The 23,084-nt window shown below is 34.4% G+C and overlaps 2 protein-coding genes across 3 annotated transcripts in view; one reads left to right on the forward strand and one right to left on the reverse strand.

Moving 5' to 3' along the window:
* Nucleotides 1-23,084, reverse strand: part of spg (dedicator of cytokinesis spg) — a 143,590-nt gene that overhangs the window by 78,332 nt on the left and 42,174 nt on the right. The gene's annotated exons all lie outside the window — the stretch shown is intronic.
* Nucleotides 5,349-23,022, forward strand: Inx3 (Innexin 3). Its single transcript, XM_023168419.2, has 6 exons — nucleotides 5,349-5,547; nucleotides 15,717-15,891; nucleotides 19,464-19,669; nucleotides 20,427-20,651; nucleotides 21,893-22,288; nucleotides 22,496-23,022. Exons 2-6 carry the CDS (start codon nucleotides 15,729-15,731, stop codon nucleotides 22,682-22,684), a joined length of 1,179 nt encoding a protein of 392 aa, XP_023024187.2. The 5' UTR covers nucleotides 5,349-5,547; nucleotides 15,717-15,728; the 3' UTR covers nucleotides 22,685-23,022.

Raw genomic sequence — 23,084 nt, forward strand, 5'->3', positions numbered from 1 at the left:
TTAATAACTTCTTACATGATGAAAAAAACAAATAAATTATGAATTAATCTTTTTATTGAAAAATATCATTCAATACATTTATTTTCATTAAAAGTAAAAAAAATGGACTAAAGTTTTGTAGACTTGACGTAATGCATATAACGAAGATGATCGAGATTTTTCACAGATTTCGGAGCATTATAGACTGCCAATAAGGTTTGAGTCCCACTCTCTAATAATCTCTGGGCCGAACAGTTTTCTTCCTCAAATGCTGCAGCTAGTTCATCCAAATTTGTCAGTTTCTCAAAAACTTTTAAAAATTATTTTTTCCCTTTTTAAAAAGCGCAGAAATTGTGTCACAGCCACTTAATGCGTGCAGAAATAAAATATGTGTTTTGGGATGAGGATAATTATCAAAACTTTTAGTCGAGTATATCTCCGTTTTTACATTTCCTTTCCCAACTTTTTTAAAGAAAATTTCTTGTTCGTAAGACAGCAGTGCACACCCAATTAAAATGACAAGTAAATCAATATCTTGTCCTATTATAACTGCAGTTTTTTTAGACTTTGATTCTTCAATTGCAGTTTCAACAATAAGAACAATAAGAATTCGATTTGATAAGAATTTTTCTTGAGTAACTGGTACAACCATTGTTTCATCGAAACAGGCTTCATACGTTTTTGAAAGTGCAGCAGTTCTTCTCTGCTGCTCTATAGCTTTTACTTTCTTACTGTAGTCTGAATATCCGTCAAATACAACAATTATTTTGGAACTGTAATGCCTTTGTAAGTAATTCATGTATTTATCAAAAATAATAGAAAAAGTATCTTCTCTGCTCCATACAACATGATGAAGAAGAAATCCGCCATCAATAATGAACGTCACATTATTTTCATTGGGAACAAAATCAACTGGGCTCATGTTGTCAATTCATATTGAAGACATTTTTCAAAATTACTTTCAAATTGTTTGCTGACAGTAATTCTTTGCAAGAGTAACAATGGATCCACGCATTTTCGACCGAAGGCACCGGTTAACCTAAAGTGATCCTGTGACCGCGCGCTCTCCGTCCTCTATCTCGAAAATGGTTCACCGTATGAAAAATTTTTTTAAACAGAATTTGTAGAAAATTTTGTATTCTACAATATTGATGATGAAAACAAATAGCAAAAAACCCATAGGAAATGAGATATTTACAAAAAAAGCGCAAAAAACCGATTTTTGTGACCATTGACCTTGAAATTTAATAGTTGCGTACACCCTACCATATGTAGGTTTGTCAATATACAAGTACCTTACCTAATTTAAGCTTAAATGACTGGTGTAATTTGAGGACCCTGGTGGAAACTGACCCTTTACAAATGGCGAAAGAACTGGACGTCAGCTCCAATACGGTTTTTGATGATTCAAAACGTATTGGAAAGGTCAAAGAGCTCGAAAAGTAGGTGTCCCACGATTTCAACGATCGTCAGAAAATGTCACGTTTCGAGATCTGTTCTTCTTTGCTTCTGCGCAACCAAAATAATCATTTTTTGGATCGGATCGACACGTGAGATAAAAAGTGGATCCTCTACGACAACAGGAGACGTTCAGGACGGTGGTTGGACATCAATGAGCCAACCAGGCACTTTCTTAAGGCGAAAACCCACCAAAAAAGACCATGGTTACCTACTGCATGGTGATCAGCGGCAGGTGTGATTCACTATAACTTTCTGCAACCGTAGAACTTTCCGAATTCTTGAAAATTAACGTAGAAAAAAATGGCAGTACTTTTAGAAAATTGAACAATGACTTTATTATAATGGATACAAGCAATAAAAATTCCTTTATCAATCACTTTTATATGAAAATTTGCGTTACGAATTTGCCAATATAAAACACATTGTAATGATAGAGTTCCAGATACATTGAGTAAATTTATTGCTACACCTGTACCTGGAAACCGGTCTGATACTATATGTACACTCTTGTTAAAGATTCTGAACCGTCTGTACCACACTTCAATTCTGCAGACTTCTCGGATAAGGTGATATCACGAGTTCCGAAGATTCAGTTAAATTGTTACACAACTGTTCGCAATGAGCCCACCAATGCAATTCGACACGCATTATCGCGAATATCGCCTTTTCAATTCATTTATTGATATTTCACTCACGTAATAAAGCTTTTTTACATTTCTTGACGAATCCTTTGGTTGATTTGATACTGTCACAAATACACAGCTCCACAGTTGAAGTGAACATTATTATCTACAGATTGTCTTACCATATTCTTACATTTTTTTCTGTAGAGAGTACTGAGAAAAAAACAAACAAGCACGAAATATTGACTATAAACAGTATATAAACTGTTCACAAAATTATTTTTATAAGTAAATTTTAGAACTTTTAAAAATATCCATTTCAATTGTTGAGCAGTGGCTATTTAAAAGAGAAAGTATTGTTTTTTTATTGTGATTTTAATGCACACCGTCCTCTGAAACCGAATACATATGAAATTATTTTCATAAGAATAAGTAATCAATTTTATTTTAGATGGGACGCAAGTTCCAAGAAACCTTTTTAGACGGCACGAATATGGTAAATTTTCTCGAACGTGATTTCTTCATCTGTTTAATCTGTTCAAAATCTGTCTTTCCGGTAATCAGCTGTCGCCCCCATACGAACGACAGCCCTCAGAAGTTGACAAAGTTGTGCGAGCTAAGGACTAACGAGGTCTTACCTTTTAACGTGTGATTCCTAACACTTCCTAACACACAATTTCACGACCAGATTCTAACAAGATGATGACAGCACGACCAGCTGTCGAAAGCGCTCGCATATAATTAAATAGGAGTTATAAAGCTTCAAATCCTTTTTGTAACTTACATTAATAGTAATACACACACATCGGAAAAGTCTAGGGATATTTTTATAACATACTAAATATCATAAAAATAAATGCATGAGGTCGTTTAATTTCGATTAAATTGGTACACTCGACCACCCTGTAGATTTCTATGGGTTGAACAAAGCCTGCAAAAACGGTAACTAATCTTTTATCAAGTTTTTTACAAACTGTAGGTTTTCGGCTAAAATGAATAATCTGAAAGTGTCGAGTTTGTTCATTCTATGCAGTTCTTGTTCAGCAATTAAACTGGAAATATTGTGCTTCAACATGGAACGCCATCACTTACCATTGGCTGAGATGAATAGAGCTGTAGGGCTTCTTCAAGGTGGCATGCGACAAAGTGATGTAGCTCTTCGTTTGGGGGTCTCCCAAAGTGTTATCAGTCGATTGTGGCGGCGTTTCCGTGAAACTGGCAGTCCAGCCGAACAACATCCAGGGCGAGGACGTGCTACAACTGCAGTTCAATACCGATTTTTGGTCTTAACCGCAAGAAGACAACCGACAATCACAGCACCTGAGTTGGTTAACGTGTTGCAGCAGACGCACCAGGTAACTATTGGTCGTGATACTGTCAGAAATCGACTGCATGAAGCAGATCTCCACAACAGAAGGCCACTTAGATGTCCACCTTTGTCGAGAGGCAATCGCGGTAGAAGATTAGAGTGGTGTCAAGAACATCAAAACTGGGATGTAAATGATTGGGCCACAGTTTTGTTTACAGACGAATCCAGATTTGGATTTCATCCAGATTCTCGTCGAGTAAGACTGTGGAGACGACCTGGAAATAATGAACGTTTGAGACACGTCCAGGAAGTCCACACATACAGAGGTGGTACAGTAATGCTATGGGGCGGAATCATGATCGGCGGCAGAACCGATCGCGTTTTTCCAAATCGCTCCCTCACAGCTCGACAGTACCTCGACACCATTCTTCTACCTATCGTCCGTCTGTTTGCTGGTGCTGTTGGTGAAAACTTCCACCTAATGCACGATAATGCTCGTCCACATGTCGCGCGTCTAGTGACTGACTGGCTCACCAACGAAGGAGTTGATGTATTGCCATGGCCAGCACAATCACCGGACCTGAATCCCATCGAGCATGTGTGGGACATGCTTCAACGAAGAATTACTCCGCATATTGGGAACATTCACACAACGTTTCAATTGAGAGAGCTTTTAATCGCTGAATGGGCAAATGTACCTCAACAAGACATTGACAATCTCATTTTGTCGATGCACGATAGATGTAGGGCCGTAATAAACCAGCGTGGAGGCCATACTTTGTACTGATTCAATTTTTTTTGTATTATGATTTTTTTTCGGGGTGCCAAAGAAGAGCCATATTTTTTTTTAGTTTTGCTTATATGCGCACTCAGTATTTTTGACCATTTAATAAATTTTGTTGTAAGTTACATTCGTTTAATAATCACCCGTCAACTTTTTTTCCCTAAAGCGATCTAAAAAAAATTATTGCCATTTTTAAAAATATCCCTAGACTTTTCCGATGTATATATATATATATATATATATATATATATATATATATATATATATATATATATATATATATATATACAGGGTCTAATCAATTTGTTTGGCCGTAATAAGCGAGAAAAAAATAATTTCTTGACGAGAAAATTCTTGTGTTTCGCAAAAATGAAGACATACAAGAAAAATTATATACAGAGTGTTTGACAACACTTCAAGTAAAGTTCTCGAAATATTTCGAGTGTCAAAAATTATTGAGCTTTGTAGTAAAGACATATAGGAGATCATATATACAGGGTCAAAACAATTTGTTTGTCCGTAATAGAACAGAAAAAAATGTCTGACAAATAATTACATTATAAAATGTACATCTTTTCTGTGATTCTCGATTCATATCCAAATATTTTCCATTCAGTCAATGAATACGAACTTCACATATGAACTCAAAAAGAGTCCTAACTGGTTTTGGATTTGAAAACATATCGTGGCTGGTGACAGTCAGAAGGAGCATCATTTTAGCATTTCAGCTGTATGCAGCATACTCGACTTATCCACCATAATGCTCATAAAAATGTTATTTAGAAACAAGTTCAGCATCATAATTCGAAACGCATAGTGGAAGGGGCATACATATAATAGTCTTTTGGGAAATATTTCCATATATACCAAGAAAAATGAATGATCGGAAAAGGATATTCAGATTAGCATGAATAACAGAAAGAGCCAAAAGTCCAAGAATGCATTCTTCATTTCAACAACCACAGTGAACGACCACGAGGCAAGAATACTACTCCGAGAGACTGATACAAGAAACGAAATTCAACCAAAGAGAAGACTGCATTAAGTCAATAATTGAGTTTCACAGACGCAGTCCGGCTGTCGTTATTTCGACGAGTAGAGGCAAATAACTCGACAGAAAAGGATAGTTGGAGAAGTACACGACATAAACAGAGATAACGTTTCCCCTTCCTTTGTCCTTTATGGTTGACGAAGAGAATAAACTTTAGTTGGTGTTGTAAACTTGCCGTTTCGAAGTGTTGATCTCAAAAATGCAAGGAAAATAGTGAACTCTGGCCTAATTAAGTGTTCAATTTTAATCGCTTGTGATACTAGTGATAAGTGTGATCGTCGATACTTTCGCAGGATTTTTATCTCAACTACTTTTTACGACAATAAAGAATAAATCAGAGGTAATTAGTGTCAATTTCGCATTTGTTTGAACAAATTAGTTTTTAACTAATAGTACATTATCGAGTCATTTACTGTAGATTACCATATGTTTAACATGTTTCAATTAATTCTTAAACATATGAGAAATTGAGTGTGAATAGGTAAAATGAAATAAAAAGCAAGAGAAGCGGGTGGTTGGCAAATCAGTCGCAGAAAAGTAATGATTTGTGCAATTCTCTGTAGCTGTACACGTTGATTTCTACAACATACTTTCAAATCAATTATGTTAAATCAAATGTAGTACAGACACCATTGAGAGAACCGGCTTTTTATATTAATAATACTATTATGATAGATAATTCTAGACAAAAGATTGAAACGCTATGAAATTAAACAAAGCTTTGATGATTCAGAACACTAAAAGAGAAAGATAAAGGATTTTATGATTTGAAAAGTTTACCTGGGTGGAGAAAAGTGTGCATTATGAAGGCTCTAAGCAATAAAAACGAGTTTAGAAGATAATTTAACGAGGTATCGTTTATCATCTTTACTTATGAAGTAGAATTTAATTTTTTTCGACAGATTCGGGTAGATACAAAATATAAGTAAATGAAAAGATATCGCTAATGGAAATCAATAAATAGAAAAGGAAAAAATATAACTACACTTCTAGATCTCAATCTGTCAAGTGGGGCCGCTCCTGCAAGCAGTACCAACTCTGAATTTGAAATTGTTTTTCTGGCCTTATTTTATTTAAATGTTGTACTCCGAGTCTTGCTCTGAGTGTAAGTTTGTCGACCCGATCCGAAGGCAAGCGTCGTAAATCCTTCGAGCGAGTAATGACCATTTCTCGAAAGAAGAATGCTATACTTTTTCTATGACTCATATCCGAAATATTTTAAAATGAGATTCGTTTGTGTGATTGTTATAGTGAGAGGTTAGGAAAAAACTTCAGTGTGATTTGAACACCGAACCAACTGCTCCAAAGAACTGGCTTGCAAATCTAGTGTGGTATAAAGTTATTTGGCAGTTTTTTATACCAGTTTATTATACCAAGAAACATTGAATGTTTATAAATAGGGATTACTTAACTAAATATATTAATTTAACAAAATAATGAAATATTGAACAAGAAAACACAAGTAGGTATAATTAGTATGAGCAGTGAACATTTAGTCCCTTATGTTAATAAGTATTGAAAACTGAAATCATTTTTTGAAAACATTTATATATACTTAATTAAATGAAAAAATCGAGTAGGATGATCAATAAGGCAAACAGTCAAAATTGAAATTATCCATATTTAATATAAAAATATTGGATGATTCTGGCTATATGAAAATCATATAACTCTATATTTTGAATATACTTCATATAGTGTGTTGAAACCTAATAATTTTTTTAATATTCTCAAAATTCTCACTGTTACTTGTATTTTCATACTTGAAACTGTTTGCCTGATTTACAAAAAACATAATATGGTTGGAACTCCGGAACCTACAAATTACATAACCCGGCAAGTAACTGAAAATAAAATACATCTTCCTGTTCCAAAAACAAGCCAGACAAAGTATTCTTCAATTTATGAAAGTAAAAAGCTGTATAATCACATACCTTACGAAATTAGGAAGGAAAAAAGCTATAAAAAGTTCAGAAATCTTGTTAAAGATGCCCTTGCAAGTAAAGCGTACTACAATCTTGATGAATATTACAATGGAACTTTGCTGTGATCTAATACAGGTGTTTTTTTGTTGTTTCTATTGACACCTATACTTAAAATTATATTTTATACTGGGATATTTATTATTTTATTGCCATGGCACGTGAACTTATGTTCAAATTGTATATATTTGTTATTTACATCTTTTGAAAGGGACTATACAAACTAACTTGTCTACAATTTGTTAAATTTTATTTTCAATTGTTATATTTTATCTATTAGATATGTGAATTTAGTTTTGCTCAAATTGTGTTTCTGTGTATTTGCGTTTTTGAATTGTTTCTTTTCTTTTATTCTTTGAAGTGCTATATATACCAGATTTTTTAACAAGCTTCGTCAATAAGATTGTATTTTCTTGGACAATAAAGTATATGTCTATTCTATTCTAATAAATTGATCGATGTAGCCGTTACTACGTGGTAGGAAATCATATTGAAGAAAAGAGAATCGAAACTGTCTATGTTTTTTACCACTTTTATAAATGTGGTAAAAAACATAGAAAATTTCAATTCTCTTTTCTTCATAATGAATTTTTTGGTTTATACAAATTCACTGTTGGTTTTGAGTATGATAATTCATATATGCATTTTAGTAATAGTTTTATTTTGTCTGATTTTGATTAGAATGCCAATGAAGGGTGCTACTTTTTTCGAATAAATTCAATTTCATCAATATATAGGTAATCCTAGGAATTTTAATAAAATTAGTATAACTTATTGAATTGTTATCAATAATTATAGGATTGGTACAACTGTTCAATAATCTTTTACAAATATTCATATACGAATATTTTTATAAATTCAGAGTTAATTTATTCTCTTGACGCCAACCTAAAATTTTTCACGTCTGTTTTTACGTCATCATGAATTTTGTCGAATTTATCCAAAGAGTAACATGCATTTATATAGTCCCTTAGAACAATGGTGAGTATCAACCCGAAACTAATTTACGTTCCTAATTGTATAATAACAGCAACAAGTGCTTGCTGGAAGCGCTTTTTTAGTAGTTATCTAGTTAAGAAGAACTATAAATATGGTTGGGCTCATAATCATTCCATTAATTATGATTAACTGTTTGATATTTGAATCTGAAAGAAACTCGGAATTTTGTGAAAGATAAATAAGGTGGAATGTTTTAGTTTTCAATACCGAATAGCAAATTAAGATAGATGTATATACAGTGTGACCCATTTTTAATGGCACCACCCCCCTAAAATTTGAAGTTGTTAATCGATTTTAATAATTTTTTTTCAAATGTCAAGTACTAAAAGGTCTACCTGGGACAAAATTTGAAATGTTTATTAAAGTTTCAGGGCATACTACGATATTTTTTCTTAGTCGAAAATCGGGATTTTTTATTAGCGATTTCTTTATTGAAAAAATCACTACGCCACTGGATTCAGAGTGCCTCTAAATAGGTGTGACCAAAATTTCATGAAAAAATATTCATTATTAACAAAGTTATGACAACTCAAAAATTCGAAAACTCACACAGCTAACAGTCACAATATATCATTTTTTTCATGATTTCAACAATAAAGTGCCGCCAGATGAAAAAGAAAACAAATAGCGTAAACCTTTTGTGTGAGAAGTCCCCAGAGAAAAAAGTCCAAAACTGTGAGGTCTGGAGATCTGGGTGGCCACTGTATAAACGGACTACCACGGCCTATCCATCGGTTTGGAAAATGTTCGTTAAGCCATTGCCTCACAGCTCTGGCATAATGAACTGAACACCCATCTAACTGGACAATTAAATTTGATCGTTCATTGATTGGCAGCTCGTGAATAGCATCCCAAAACTCTGTGTTTAAAAATTCTAGAAACCTCTGCGCATTAATGTTTTCCTCAAAAAAGAAAGGACCAATAATTCGTTCGTTCAATATCCCACACCAGACGTTGATTTTTTGGGAATACTGGCTTTTACAGTTTATTACCCAGTTAGGATTATCCGCTGCCCAATAGCGACAATTCTGTGATGACATTACCCCATTTATAGTGAAAGTGGTTTCGTCGGTATATAAAATATTTTTTTAGGAAATTTCTATTGTTTAAATATTCCCCTTGGGCCCATAAACAATATTCCAGGCGTCTTGCTTCATCGCCTTTTTGAAGTGTGTGTAAACATTTTGGCTTGAAAGGTTTAATATTCTTCGCCTTGAGACATCTCCGAATAGTTTCTCGTGGAATATTCAAATCTTAAGTGGCATTCCTTATACTGGCATTAGGATTACTTCCGAAATAATCTAAAATTATTTGATCATTCCTGTTTCGTCTTTGTACAGGATTACTTTTTAACATCATTTTTGATACTGCACCAGTTTCATTGAATATTTTATTTATTTTATTTACCGTACCGCAGCTAATACGAGGACGATCTGGATGTCTCTCATTAAATACTCTAAAAACCTCTCTAGCACTTCTAACGTCATCTTCCGAAAGGCGTACAATTTCAATTTTCTCTTACGCTCAATCTTGCAGCCATCACACAAAATAATTCGAAGAACTGTAAGGTGAATATTGTTGACAATAGTACACTTAAATTTTTCACAAGTGTCAAACTGTTATATCATTTCCATGGCAGTAAGATTTAAATTGAAATATTAGGTCTTAGTTTTAGTTAATTTGCGTGAAAACTTGAATGTAATTCCGTTATTTTCATTAAAAATATTTACGCTATTTGTATTTTTTTTATCTGGCGGCACTTTATTGTTGAAATCATAAAAAAAATATTCTCATGGCTATATTTGTTGATATAGGGTGTTTTTTGTAACTGTTAGCTGTGTGAGCTTTGGAATTTTTGAGTTGTCATAACTTTGTTAATAATGAATATTTTTTCATGAAATTTTGGTCACACCTGTTTAGAGGCACTCTGAATCCAGAAGCGTAGTGATTTTTTCAATAAAATAATCGCTGATAAAAAATCCCGATTTTCGACTAAGAAAAAATATCGTAGTATGCCCTGAAACTTCAATAAACATTTCAAATTTTGTCCCAAGGTAGACCTTTTAGTACTTGACATTTCAAAAAAAAATTATCAAAATCGGTTTACAACTTCAAATTTTAGGGGGGTGTTTCCATTAAAAATAGGTCACACTGTAGGTCGCATTTCGAGGAAAATTCAAACTGGAAACGATTGGTGTTGACATTTTATTTGATAAATTCATTTATTCATTATTAGAACTTTGAAGTGAATTAATTCAGGTGAAACTTGGAATTTTATTCAATTGCAATTCTTGCTCTTTTGACTTATACCAGCTCCGTCAAACTCAAGGTTTTTTCCTTTCAAATAAATATTATTTTGAAATGATTAAGTATGCATCATTAGAAAAAAATCGCTGACAATTGTCGATAGATAAATTTGAGTTGAACTTTTCATACGTCGCAAATGTTCGAAAATGTGTCATGTTACCCTCTTCCAGTTTTACACTGAACATTACATTTAACCCATTCTACAACCTGAACCTTAAAGGGTAACCAGCACAAAATATACAAAATCTATTTTTCAAATTAGAAAATTTAATTTCTAACGTGCATTCTTCAAATATATGTTCAACTGTTTACACTACTTACAATCGCTTCATATGCATTTTAAATTACAAAAATTAAATATTTTATTCTTACGAACTCGTTTTTTGCCCGTGCGGTACACTCTCTGATTGGTTGCTCTAACCAAAATAGTGTAGTTAAATCTGCTCAGTTTACATAAAAATCTAAAATTTCAAATGTACGGGACGTTTGTCGGTTCACATCAATAGATTGGTGGATAATATTATATCATATTGAGGAATAAATCCCGTCAGAGTTAGCCCAAAAATTACAAATAAAATAATGAAAATTAATGCCTCTACCCATGATTATAATTATATAATTTTCACTCTAATTTAATTTGAGACGCGTTTCACTATACGGTTGATTCCTCAGGTGAACTGCCGTGAAATGAAACGAATCTTGACACCAAAAATTACATTTCATTTAATGTTTTAATGATATGATAATAGCTGATAATAATATATAATATGATATATAACATGATAATCGCACAAGGGGTTTTTGTAATGATGTTCGTCAGCCTGGAGTTTCAACACCCTTTTTGCAAATTATAATAGATCTATTTAGTAACAGTATTGTATTAATTGCATTCATCTTCAATATATTGAATATTGCCATAATACTGGATGAGTATTGTTTAAGAGTAATCAATCCGAAACGGTAGAATATTATTGAAGTGCTAATTTTCACGAGGAAATGAGTACCAAGCCAAAAACAAAAAATAATTTTGTAGGAATATGAAACTTGTATATTGTGATTAGGTTTGACCGACCGACCATGTAATTAGAGAGGTTTTGACGTTAGGCGATACCCCCCATTGGGTGAATTTCCCGTCTACGTGAAGCAGATTGCTTTTCTAAGAATATGAAAAAGTTAGATTCGAAAAATTAGTCACGTTGATAATACAGAGGAAAATTAATTTTAACTCTTACATGTGTCACCTTTATATCTTTGTTTGTGGTCTGGTGTAAAGTATCTGAAACATCACGGTATTTCCATTCATTATCAATCTGTAATTTATATTTACGCTATTCGCAAATATACTGCTCCTCAAGTTTAGATTTCATAATGGACGTTTTATATATGACAAAAAAATAGGTACATCAATAATTTTTCGAATCTACCCAGGTCCTGTTAATGTACTTTGAAATATGTATTAATGACTTTGATAGAAAACTGAGGACCACAGATGAACATTTAATGATAATGAGTCCCTAGTCTCGACACATCACGAAATGAATTGGTATTTTTGGTAAACAATTGACCAGAAAATCCACCCAACATCTAAAAAAATGGAACATGTTAGGTATTTACTGGCCCGTATCATATTAATTTTCGGAGTTCATTCATAAAATGTCATGTTTAGATTTTTGACAAAATCGGCAGTAATAGCACAAGGGCAGTGGTAATTACACGGAAGTTTCGCAACAGTTTTCTAAATCACTCTGCTTGGTACCGGGTCTGTTAAATTTACCAGTTGATACCATACAAAACCTCCCACATAAAAATAACGATTATACCTCGTAAATTAAATCACGCCACCCATGCCATACAAAGAACTGTCGAAGTTCGGTAACTATTTAGTTTTTATGCCATTCGAATTGACTTCGTATATTCTGTAACAGTCCAACACGGAAGCCTTAGAAAGAAAGTGGTAATCTAGTAACATGCCACTAATTTCAAGAAAATAAATGAGAAAATTCCAATGAAATTATCCCTATTCATTAGTTTTCGTTGCCTATTCACTCTGAAAAAGTTTTAATATCATCAAAGAGCTGAGACTAAAGAATTTATTTTTAAATAAGCTCAAAACAATAACGAACGAAAAAACTAGTACTGTTGTGAAAAAAGCGAAGGACGCTTGATATACAAAAAATATGGCACAAATCGCCCACGCTTTTTTCACAATAATACTAGCTTATTTAAAAAAAAATAACTTTTTAGTTCGATGTTCTTTAAAAGCGTGTTTTTTTAGTTTTTTAAACTATATTCATTATTTTGATTTTCTTTTGAACAACCTACCAAATAGGTTACGTACAGCACCATCTGCCCGCGAACAGATCAAGAAATATCAAGGAGGTTAAGTACAGCGCCATCTGCCCGCGAATAGATCAAGCAATAATTGCGATAATTCTGTCAATATAGATCCCAGGCTTGAGAGTTATAAACAAACAAACATACATAGATACATACAGGTGAAGCTAATATAAAGCGTGTTAAAAGACATTAGTGTGGCATCACTCATCGCCGAGAGTGCGCTCCAACTGTTTTTTCAATGGAAAAGGGGGTCTTGTGATACCTCGTTCAATAGATTTTTAATTTCTCGATCTAACAATGTTTTACTTTCGGAAATTGGTTTAACCGATCCGAAGTAATTGGTAGTTATACATTCGTTTGAAGCACCTCCAAACAAACGATAAATATAACAATTGCAAGAGAAAATTCATTCATAACTCATGTGCAAAATGTTCACCATTCACTTCGTTAATGATGAAGCCTGTTCACAAATTTATTTTTTGGGTAATTAAATTGCAAACATTCTTTTTTCTTTCGACGAGTTCTAAAATGAACTGTGGTTGTATATTGAATACTTCTGATGTTATATATTCCCTCAAAAATATCTATAGGCGCCATATCAGGTGATCTAGTGGACCATTTTGAAGGACCACGCCTGTTCATATAACGGTTAGAAAGTTTGACAAACTCAAATGAGTTTATCAGTTGCTTTGAAAGTGTCTCTCTAAAAATCATCCAAACCGGTTGATAGGCAAATGTGGTCCCTTAGAAAGGGGCGGGTTGGCTGTCCTTGTTCACTTTCACTGCCTGAATCACTGTGCATGATGATTTTTGCCAGTGCATTGGCTTGGGATGTGGCGGTTGAGCAAACCGGCCATCGGATGTCTGCTTCCACGTAGCCCCGCTGGATACGGGAATGACAGAATCGCTTGTGGTTCTGTTTTTCTCTAACTGAATGGCATCTCAACGATTGCTCGATCCTAAGGTTTGTGTATCCGTGCCGAGAGGGTGAATGAGCCTATCAGCTGTCTCTACGGAACCTTGGAGATACCGGGCGCCCTCTCGTCGTAGCATCGCCTTGTCACGGTAATGCGGGGCTCTGCCGTGATTGACCTTCTTTCCCTAGCTACTCGTGGGACTTTTATGGACAGAGTAAACCTAAAAATTCTTTCTGACGCTGAATCTACAGAGGAGATGGATGTCGAGTTTACGACCCCAACTGACCTCCCTGTAAGTTTAGATCAGGAGCGAGAGCTTCTCAACTCTCCAACTCCTGATTCAATAACTGAACCTAAAAAAAGGTTTGGTGGTGCAGCCAGGAAACGACTGAGTCGTCTCCTCAAGAGCGGGGTACCTTATGAAATCGCCTTGCACCAAATTCTTGAGCGGCGTTCGCAGAATTTGTCTCAGGTGGAGGAACAAACCCCCCATGAGCAGGTTAGCAAACGTTTGCGCTCAAGTGACGATTCACCCAAACCAGAGGCGAAAAAGCCCTGCACGGTTGAATCTAAGGCATCGTCAGGTGTAGCTGACGTGCAAAAAACCCTCATACGGTAAGGTTGTCGCGGGTATCAAGGTGGGAATCTTGCACCTTGACCATCCGACTACCTCATTAACGATGAAACAGCAGAGCATATACTTTGTGCCTGCCTCGCTGGGGACCGAATCAGGTTTTTAGAGTTCGGCAAAGCCGTACTCTTACCATCTGACCTGAAAGACCAATCACCATATAAACAAATCGGCTTCGTTAAGAAGCCTTAAAATATATTTGAGATATTATGAATGCATTTCCTTGAATTTTTTTGAAACTTACCATCTTTTTAGTTTGTTTGCAGATACACAAAACGAATTTATAACTGCTGAATACTTTTGAACGGCTGAACTGATTTCCGAAAGTAAAACAGTCTTGTTTCGAGAATAAAATTATCTATTGAACGATACATCAAAACACTCCTCTTTCCATTTGGAAGAAAAGGTGAGACCGCCCTATCAGCGATTAGCGATGTAGCACTTATGTCTCTCTCATCAAAAAGTAGTAAAAATGAAGCCTCTTTACGTTAATTTTGTTCGTCCTTGATAACTTGTTCCGTTCAAAAGTCGGGATGGGGGGCGTTTACTTCCGCACTGTATATTGTATAGTCGAAGTAACCGATATAGTAATCTTAAAGGTGTCGGCGAAGTCAAAGGCCAAATAAACCAATACAAAGGAATTATGCCGCAACGAATTAGTCCACGTGGACTGAAGAATTGGCGGTTCGTATTGGATAATTTTTACTAACCGAGTTTTATGATTGGCTGAAGAGTCATAAAATTAAATTTGAAGTCATGTTACGCTGACCAACAGAATGTAGCGATGAGTACCGCGTTGTGTTGTTATTAAAGGGGAACTGCTGGAAGGTAGGGAAGGGGGCACTATATCTTTTAATTGAACTATACATTGTACGTCAGTCTGAAATATGCTAGAAATGTCAGAAATGCAAATGAATTGCAAATTGGGATGTTAGTCTTAGGAGTAACTTGCTCAAGTAAAAATGGCATCACGTTTTTAATAATAAAATTCATCAGAGGTGTCAAAAAGCTCTTCTACTTGCTCAGAAAAAGAAGATACCAGTCTAAGACTGCCGGGCAATTACTTCTGTAACCAGAATCAGAGATACAATTACTCATTATTACTAGGAAAATATCTGATTATGACAATATCACCACCTGAGCCTGATATGAAACGGTTTTTACACATTTATTGCATGCATATCAGAATTGCCGCAAAAGCGCGATAATACAACTAACTAGACGGGAATCTGATGACGTTATTACTATTTTAGGAAAGTGCTTACTATATGAGATAAAACGAAATAATATATCCATTATATAGTGTGATTGAATATACTTCAATTTTTATTTTCAGAAATAATCCAAGATGAGCGTTTTCGGAATGGTGTCAGCCGTAGCGGGCTTCGTGAAAGTCCGCTACCTTGTAGACAAAGCCCTAATAGACAACATGGTGTTCAGGGCCCACTACAGAATAACTTCTGCCATTCTTTTTCTGTGCTGCATCATCGTTACCGCCAATAACTTGATAGGTGAGACATGTTTGTACTACCAGGAAAAAGTATCACTATTTTCATTCAAGTTTGAATGCCTTTTTGGATTTTTTCCTGACGTTTCGCTGGCGCGAGAAATCTCGGAGATGAACTCAAGATGTATGAACCTCTGAAGAAGTTAGCCACTCACGCCAGCGAAACGTCAGGAAGAAATTTCAAAAATCGACGGCCTTCAGATTCAATTAAAATTAGTGACACTGAAAACCTCGACCGCGAAAGCCTCAACCATCTTCTACTAGGAAATACTTGAATTGGACTATTAAAACTAATTGAAAGAAAGATTGAGACTGCGGAATAGGTCATTTATAGAGTTCAGAACATGATTCGATGACTATGGTATAGGGGTTGATTCATATAGATAGATAGATATGTGGAAGTTTATTGATCAGACACCAATTCAACATTGGATTGACAAGTCAAAATACTATAGTTACATTTTGCTTATTGCTAAAATAAAATATAAAAATTATTAATGTCTGTAAAATATAAAAATACTTGTATAAAACTATCCAATAGAATTAAAATCGTCAACAGGATCCTGACACCACATCATGAAATCCTTTATATCACAGAATGCATTCAGGAGCAGAAAAATTTCAGTTTAGATTTGAATCTGAATAGGTTCGACTTGTAGTTTCACCATGTAGTAATTGGAGCCACATCGACCATTGAAATCAATACCATATAATCATGTTTTGTTCACAACTGCCAATTGCCTATATCGTTTATTAGCCTTGAGTGGATTCCCCTTGGCAAACTATAAAATATTAATTTTTTTGCTCCTTCTGACGCCGCGTCGTTTATTAGACTAATAATCACTTTAAATAGCTGTCGCTATTGATTTTTTTCTTCAAGATATATTATAGTTTTGGGTGTTTTATGTTATCTGAATAGTTCCAATCAAGAGTTCAAAAGCTCATTTCACTTCGAATGTATACCATTTCACTACAGTTATGATTGCAACATTTTAAAGTATTTGATAGTATATTTGGAACCTCTAGCGTAAATGAAAACATTTTATCCACACCGGAACAAAAATACTGTCTTTCGACATAAAAAAATAACTAGTCATCTGCTTGTTTGAAGGTCGTTGACAATGTTTCGTGGGGCATTTCATCAGTTCGAATTTCTATTGACTAATATGATATAAATTGATTTGAAATCCGTGAAAGAATCTAAAAACAAATAAAAAGATTAGCTGAAAAATAACAATTATATTGAGCAAAAAAAAAAGAAATTACAATGAAATAAAATACAAGCAGTCATCAACCGAAGGCGATTGTGAATACTAATAATCGAAACATCGTTGAAGTAACTTGCCTTAGAATCTTTCAATTTTTGAATTTCCAATTTTTGTTAATAATTTTAGGTTTTTTGCTCAATATAATTGTTATTTTTCAGCTAATTTTTTCAATTTTTTTTACATTCTTTCAGGGATTTCAAATCAATTCATATTATATTACACAATGGAAGTCCGAACTGATGAAATAGTCATCTGCTGATGATACTAATTTGGTTAGTTTTTTGACATATTTAACGTTTATCGACAACAATGGTATTGGATGTAAAAGAGAGCAAAAGTTTCAAGATTATTTATTTATATTGTAAATATCGAAACTCCAATGATAACATTTTTTAATGAACTTTTGCTAATTAAGATTAAAAGCTACATTGGAATATTTGAGCCGATAATCGTAATTTAGCCAAAATTGAAATCTACGCTGATGAATAGTATCATTGACTTCCCTTATCTGTCAAAATTCTCGTGTTGATTTTTTTAAAGGTTGTTCATGAGGTGCACTTTATAAACAGTAATTTCATCACATTCTTCAATTTAAAACTTGTTCTAATTTGGAATACTAGAAAAAAAATCCACATCCAAATAATCAAACCGTATCATTCTATTGGATACAACCAATTTTCTTCAAGGTAGTGTTCATGGGTGCTTGACCGATTTTGCCTAATAGAATCTTAAACGTGTTCATAATAGCAGTGTGCTATTAAATTATTTTATCAATTAATTTTCAATTTAAATCAAAGGTTTCAGGTAGTACTTTATATCTGTTAGAAATGATCAGTAGATTTGACAAAAGACAATGTTCATGACTTCCACAAAATGTGTTTTTTGTTACTGAACTAACCTAGCATACAAAAATTATGTTACAAACAACATCTGTAAATATCTGTTTCATGTGAGAATATTCTGATCAATTCAAACAACTTTCAATGCAATTCACAATTCAATGAATAATTGTTGACAATCTTGTTAAAGCTACATCTGTTAAATAAATTGCGATTTATTCAGTCTGTTCCCAAATCACCATGGACGAAGATATAGCATTCAACAACACGTGCAAATAATGGTTGTTCTGCAAAATGATTGTTCTGTTGGGGCAACGTACGCTTCCCTCATTTTACAGTCGCCATAATCTTGCTATCGTGAAGACTATTCGCAATGTGGTGGATAAATTTGAGTTTACTAACTAACACTCGTACGTCGACGAAACGCAAGATCTGCCGAAAACATTGCCGCTGAATGTGACAGCGTGCAAGAAAATCCGAGGCGGTCGATTTATTGTCGCTCACAAGACTTGGGTCGTGACTTGGGTCTGCATCCGTACAAAATTCAACTGACCCGGGAACTGAAGGTAAACAACCATAGTCAACGACGTGCGTTTGCTGAATGGGATCTGAAGCAGCTGGCAACTGACCCTAATTTTCATCTATTTCTGAAATCCATGAGCGTCCAATGCATCCCAAAAAATTATCTTTTGATGTAGATTTTGGGCTGGCGGTGTATGTGGACCGTCCATATATATATATATATGGCCAGGCCATCAGTGTCAACGGCGAGCACTATAGGTCGACGATTACAACACCAACGACATGTGGTTTCAATGGACGGCGTTTTGTGCCACACAGCTCATGCCACATTGCATATTCTGCACGAGAACATGGTGGGGTTTTCTCGAGTCGCAGTTGTATGCGAATGAGCCACAAATTCAGCCTGATTTATGCGCCAGAGAAGCCGTGGCAGACATTTGAAAGATGTTATATTCCACACATAATGGCATCAGTCTATGAAAAACTCACACACACTTTGTTTTATTTAAATTTAGATAGGAAATGTCAATTTTATTTGAAAATAAATGCTCCCAAGTTCGTTTTGAGATGTTCATAAAAAATTAATGAAAAATATTATGGCAGGGTTCAATTTCAATAAATTTTTTTGTGAATGTATTTTATTGGACAGTAATACACGACATTGTGTTTTGACAAGTCATTGACTACACCTAATCCTAAATCTAAATAAAATTTGTGTTTGATTAAAATATACGTATTGGATTTCACAATAATTATTATACATTTTCACGACACTGTTTTTTGGATTCCAAATTTCGAAATTTATAAAATTTATTTACATGTTTGTTGAACTTACAATTTTCCTCCTACCTTCCTTATTTTTCAAAGGAACACAAGAAAAATATTCCGTCATTTCTGTAGTCAATTTCAAGGATTCTTGACTAATTGTTTTTTGTTGTTTCTACTAGGTGACCCAATTCAGTGTATAAACGATAGGGGAGTCCCCGGCCACGTGATCAACACTTTTTGTTGGATTACCTACACCTTCACGTTGCCACATGAACATGGTAAACAAATAGGCATGGAAGTTGCCCACCCCGGTCTCGGAAATGAGAATCAAGAAAAGATATACCACAGCTATTATCAATGGGTTCCATTTGTTCTCTTCTTTCAAGTAAGTTGATATTAGATTTTATCACTATTATTGATGTGATGATTTTTTAACCCACGAATTCAATACCCAATCAAAAATAGAATGTTTCAAAATATCTGTTTTACTTCTCCATCTGTATACAAAAAATGAGGGAATCTTCCATTTTTTTGTGTAAATATGGAGAAATAGAAAGCTAAAACCGTTCCTCCTCAAAAACCTTGATCTCTCCTAAAAATATACTCCTTTCAATTTGTCTATTTTAGGATTCATTGGGACCTATCATTGTTCTCCTCACAAACATTAAAAAAAATTATTGTTTGACGATTAGTTTTTCTGGAAGAGAAAAAGTTTGTATGCAATTTTCATCTTCCATAATCAGTTAATTTTACATAGTATTCATTGTTTTAATTATCCATAAAGTATTCTTAAATACTATGGGAGTGACGTTCCACCAGTTTGTAAGTACTTTGTTACACTGTCGGAGTGGTCAGTTACGTTTTAACGCCTGAGGTGTGTACATATACGGTACTTTGAAGTTTAAAATTTTCAAAATGTCAAGTATCGATAAACGGCTGAAGAAACCCTACACTCCACCTTAAAATTTTTCCTATACCCAGCACCATATTAAAAAAAAAATTGGTCGTTCCTTAGTGCGACTCTGTACAAGCAGTCTTGTCTGGGAGATCACGTGCACTTTGCATGATAATGTTTTGAAGCACTCCTGTTGCTTAGATGGACAGATGCCAAAATGTAATAACGAAATCACCATCTTTTGCAGGGAGTTTTGTTCTATCTTCCACATTGGATCTGGAAGAACTGGGAACAAGGCAAGGTAAGGATGATCACCGATGGTATACGAGGATCTATGATAGGAGTAGGAGAGAAAGCTGAACGGGAGCACAGACAGAATCGCTTGGTACAATACTTGATTGAAACTATGCACCTGCACAATTCTTACGCTTTCGGATATTTCGTATGTGAAGCCTTGAATTTCATCAATGTTGTGAGTATTACACTTTTATAAAATATTATATGTTTTCAATTATAGAGACGAGTTTTTGAAAAAGAAGGCTGAATGTTTGAACTTTTCTTCGCTGTTATATTTTCAACTGTTTATATAATTTTCAATTTCTATTCACTTTCATTTCATTAATAAACCCTACAAAATACAAATTAAGCAGAACACAGAGTCAGATGCTACAAATGCAATACGGATTTATAAAGACGGCTCAAAAACCAAAGAAGGCTCAGTATGTGGAGTGTACTCCAGATTCCAGGTCAGTAAGTCTAAGGATTAAGTGGGTAATGGAATCAAATACCAGCGTGGTTCAAACAGAACTGGCTGGTATCTCAATCGTCACAAAAGAAATAACCAGGAAAAGAACTCTGGTCATTTGACAACTAAGGAAACACATCCACGATATGGGGCTTGTGGACACACCTCTATGCAGGATGTGCGAACAAGAAAATAAAACTGTCAGGCATGTCCTATGCGAATGTCCGGAGTTATTGGTCAATTAGAGAGTGTGTGTTTGGCGAGTCTTGGCCTACACCTGCCGATATAATGGAGATGTCTCCCAGATACCTGCTCACCTTCCTGGAAAGGACAGGAAGGACAATAACCTAGGAGGACAACCCCTTGGGAGGATGTACGATGGGTCACATGTGGCCTAAATACTGTGGACCTACACTCACCCTCCCTACTCTACAGATACAGAAGCTATATTCTTAAATGTAAAAAAAGTTCTGGAAAAATTTTAGGTACGAAGTCTGAAGTGAAATATAAAATGTTAAATAATTTTCAATACATCATCGAAGTGAAAAATGTAGAAAATTGTGATTTTTCCTGATGGTCAATCATTTTCATGAAAACCTCTCCAACATCTAATTATGACTGCACTTCTTTCTCACATGAGATGATCCCTAAGTAGCTATTTTTCTCATTTGGTATTCTCCTTCACAAAAAGGTATACTAATCACATTCTTCAAGTTCTGATACGCTGCGCAAAATATATTTTTGATTAGTCATAAAATGTATTTTTAAAGAAAATTTTATTCAGTGTCGTCAACTTTGTCGATTGTTTTTGATATTCATAATAGACACTGATTTTTTTGAACTTGTATTTGCGATATTCAGATCATAAGAAAAAAAGGTTTGAATCCACCAACATGTATGAATTCATAAAATTATACGGTGGAACGCTGGAAATTGCTCATATTCACTCAACTATTTTTTTCTTTCAGATTGTGAACATATTCATGACTGATAAATTCCTTGGTGGTGCTTTCCTGACATACGGTACAGATGTTGTATCTTTCTCCAACATGAACCAGGAAAATCGTACCGATCCTATGGTGGCAGTTTTTCCAAGAGTGACCAAGTGTACCTTCCATAAATTCGGTCCATCAGGTTCTATCCAAAAACATGATGCCCTCTGCGTGTTGGCTCTCAACATTCTCAATGAAAAGATCTACATTTTCCTCTGGTTTTGGTTCATCATTCTGGCCATTCTTTCTGGCTTGGCAATTGTCTATTCTGCTGCCGTGGTGATGTTACCAAGCACCAGGGAGACGATCTTGAAAAGGAGATTCAGATTTGGAGCACCAAATGCCGTCGAAACCATTATCAGAAAAACACAGGTAAACTCTTTTAATGTAAACAAATTTTTTTGACGGAGAAACATTTGTAAAGGTGTTAATTTTTCTGTTCGATTTGCAATAGCGATTACCTTATAACCGAATAACGAATTTATTCTTCCGTCACCAAATTCTATAGATATTTCATTTAATAATAATTTTTAAATTTGAAAGATTCACTAGTCAACTGATTCACTATTATTATTACAGGTTGGAGACTTTCTTTTACTTCATTTGTTGGGTCAAAATACTAATCAATTGGTGTTTGGTGAAGTTATGGATGAACTCGTGAGGAGACTGAATTTCGGTAGCAACAGTAATCTGCCATCTGCTCCAAGTACATTAGAAATGAGTCCTATCTACCCCGAAATAGAGAAGTTTAAAGAAACAGAAGCATAATTTTATATATTGGAGACAGTTCAGTAACTATACAACGAAAGTTGATGAAATGTATTTGACTCATTTTTATTTAGATGTAGGCGTAACATGTAATTTTTATTTTTTAAATAGAAGTAGAAACTTTGATAGCTGAGCCACATAATCCTATACTACTTATAAATGTGATCAGTTTTTTATGATAAAAGAACAAATGACAATTTTTTAGGGACCAAATAGTTTTTATATATGTATTTTAATTCTTAGGGACTGTAGGTAAGACTGTTGAAATTATTCAAGTAATTTTTGTAAGACATTCTCGAAAACAAGTGCCTTAAATAAAGAAACTATTTCATAATAAAGCGTGATGATTATTTTAATTATTGAACTTTTTTGTACAGGTAAGAAATTGAAAAACGAAAAT

This window comes from Leptinotarsa decemlineata, unplaced genomic scaffold, assembly GCF_025532065.1.
Source record: "Leptinotarsa decemlineata unplaced genomic scaffold, Ldec_3_MD MMD2_tig00026294_RagTag_RagTag, whole genome shotgun sequence".
Taxonomy (NCBI): Eukaryota; Metazoa; Arthropoda; class Insecta; order Coleoptera; family Chrysomelidae; genus Leptinotarsa; species Leptinotarsa decemlineata.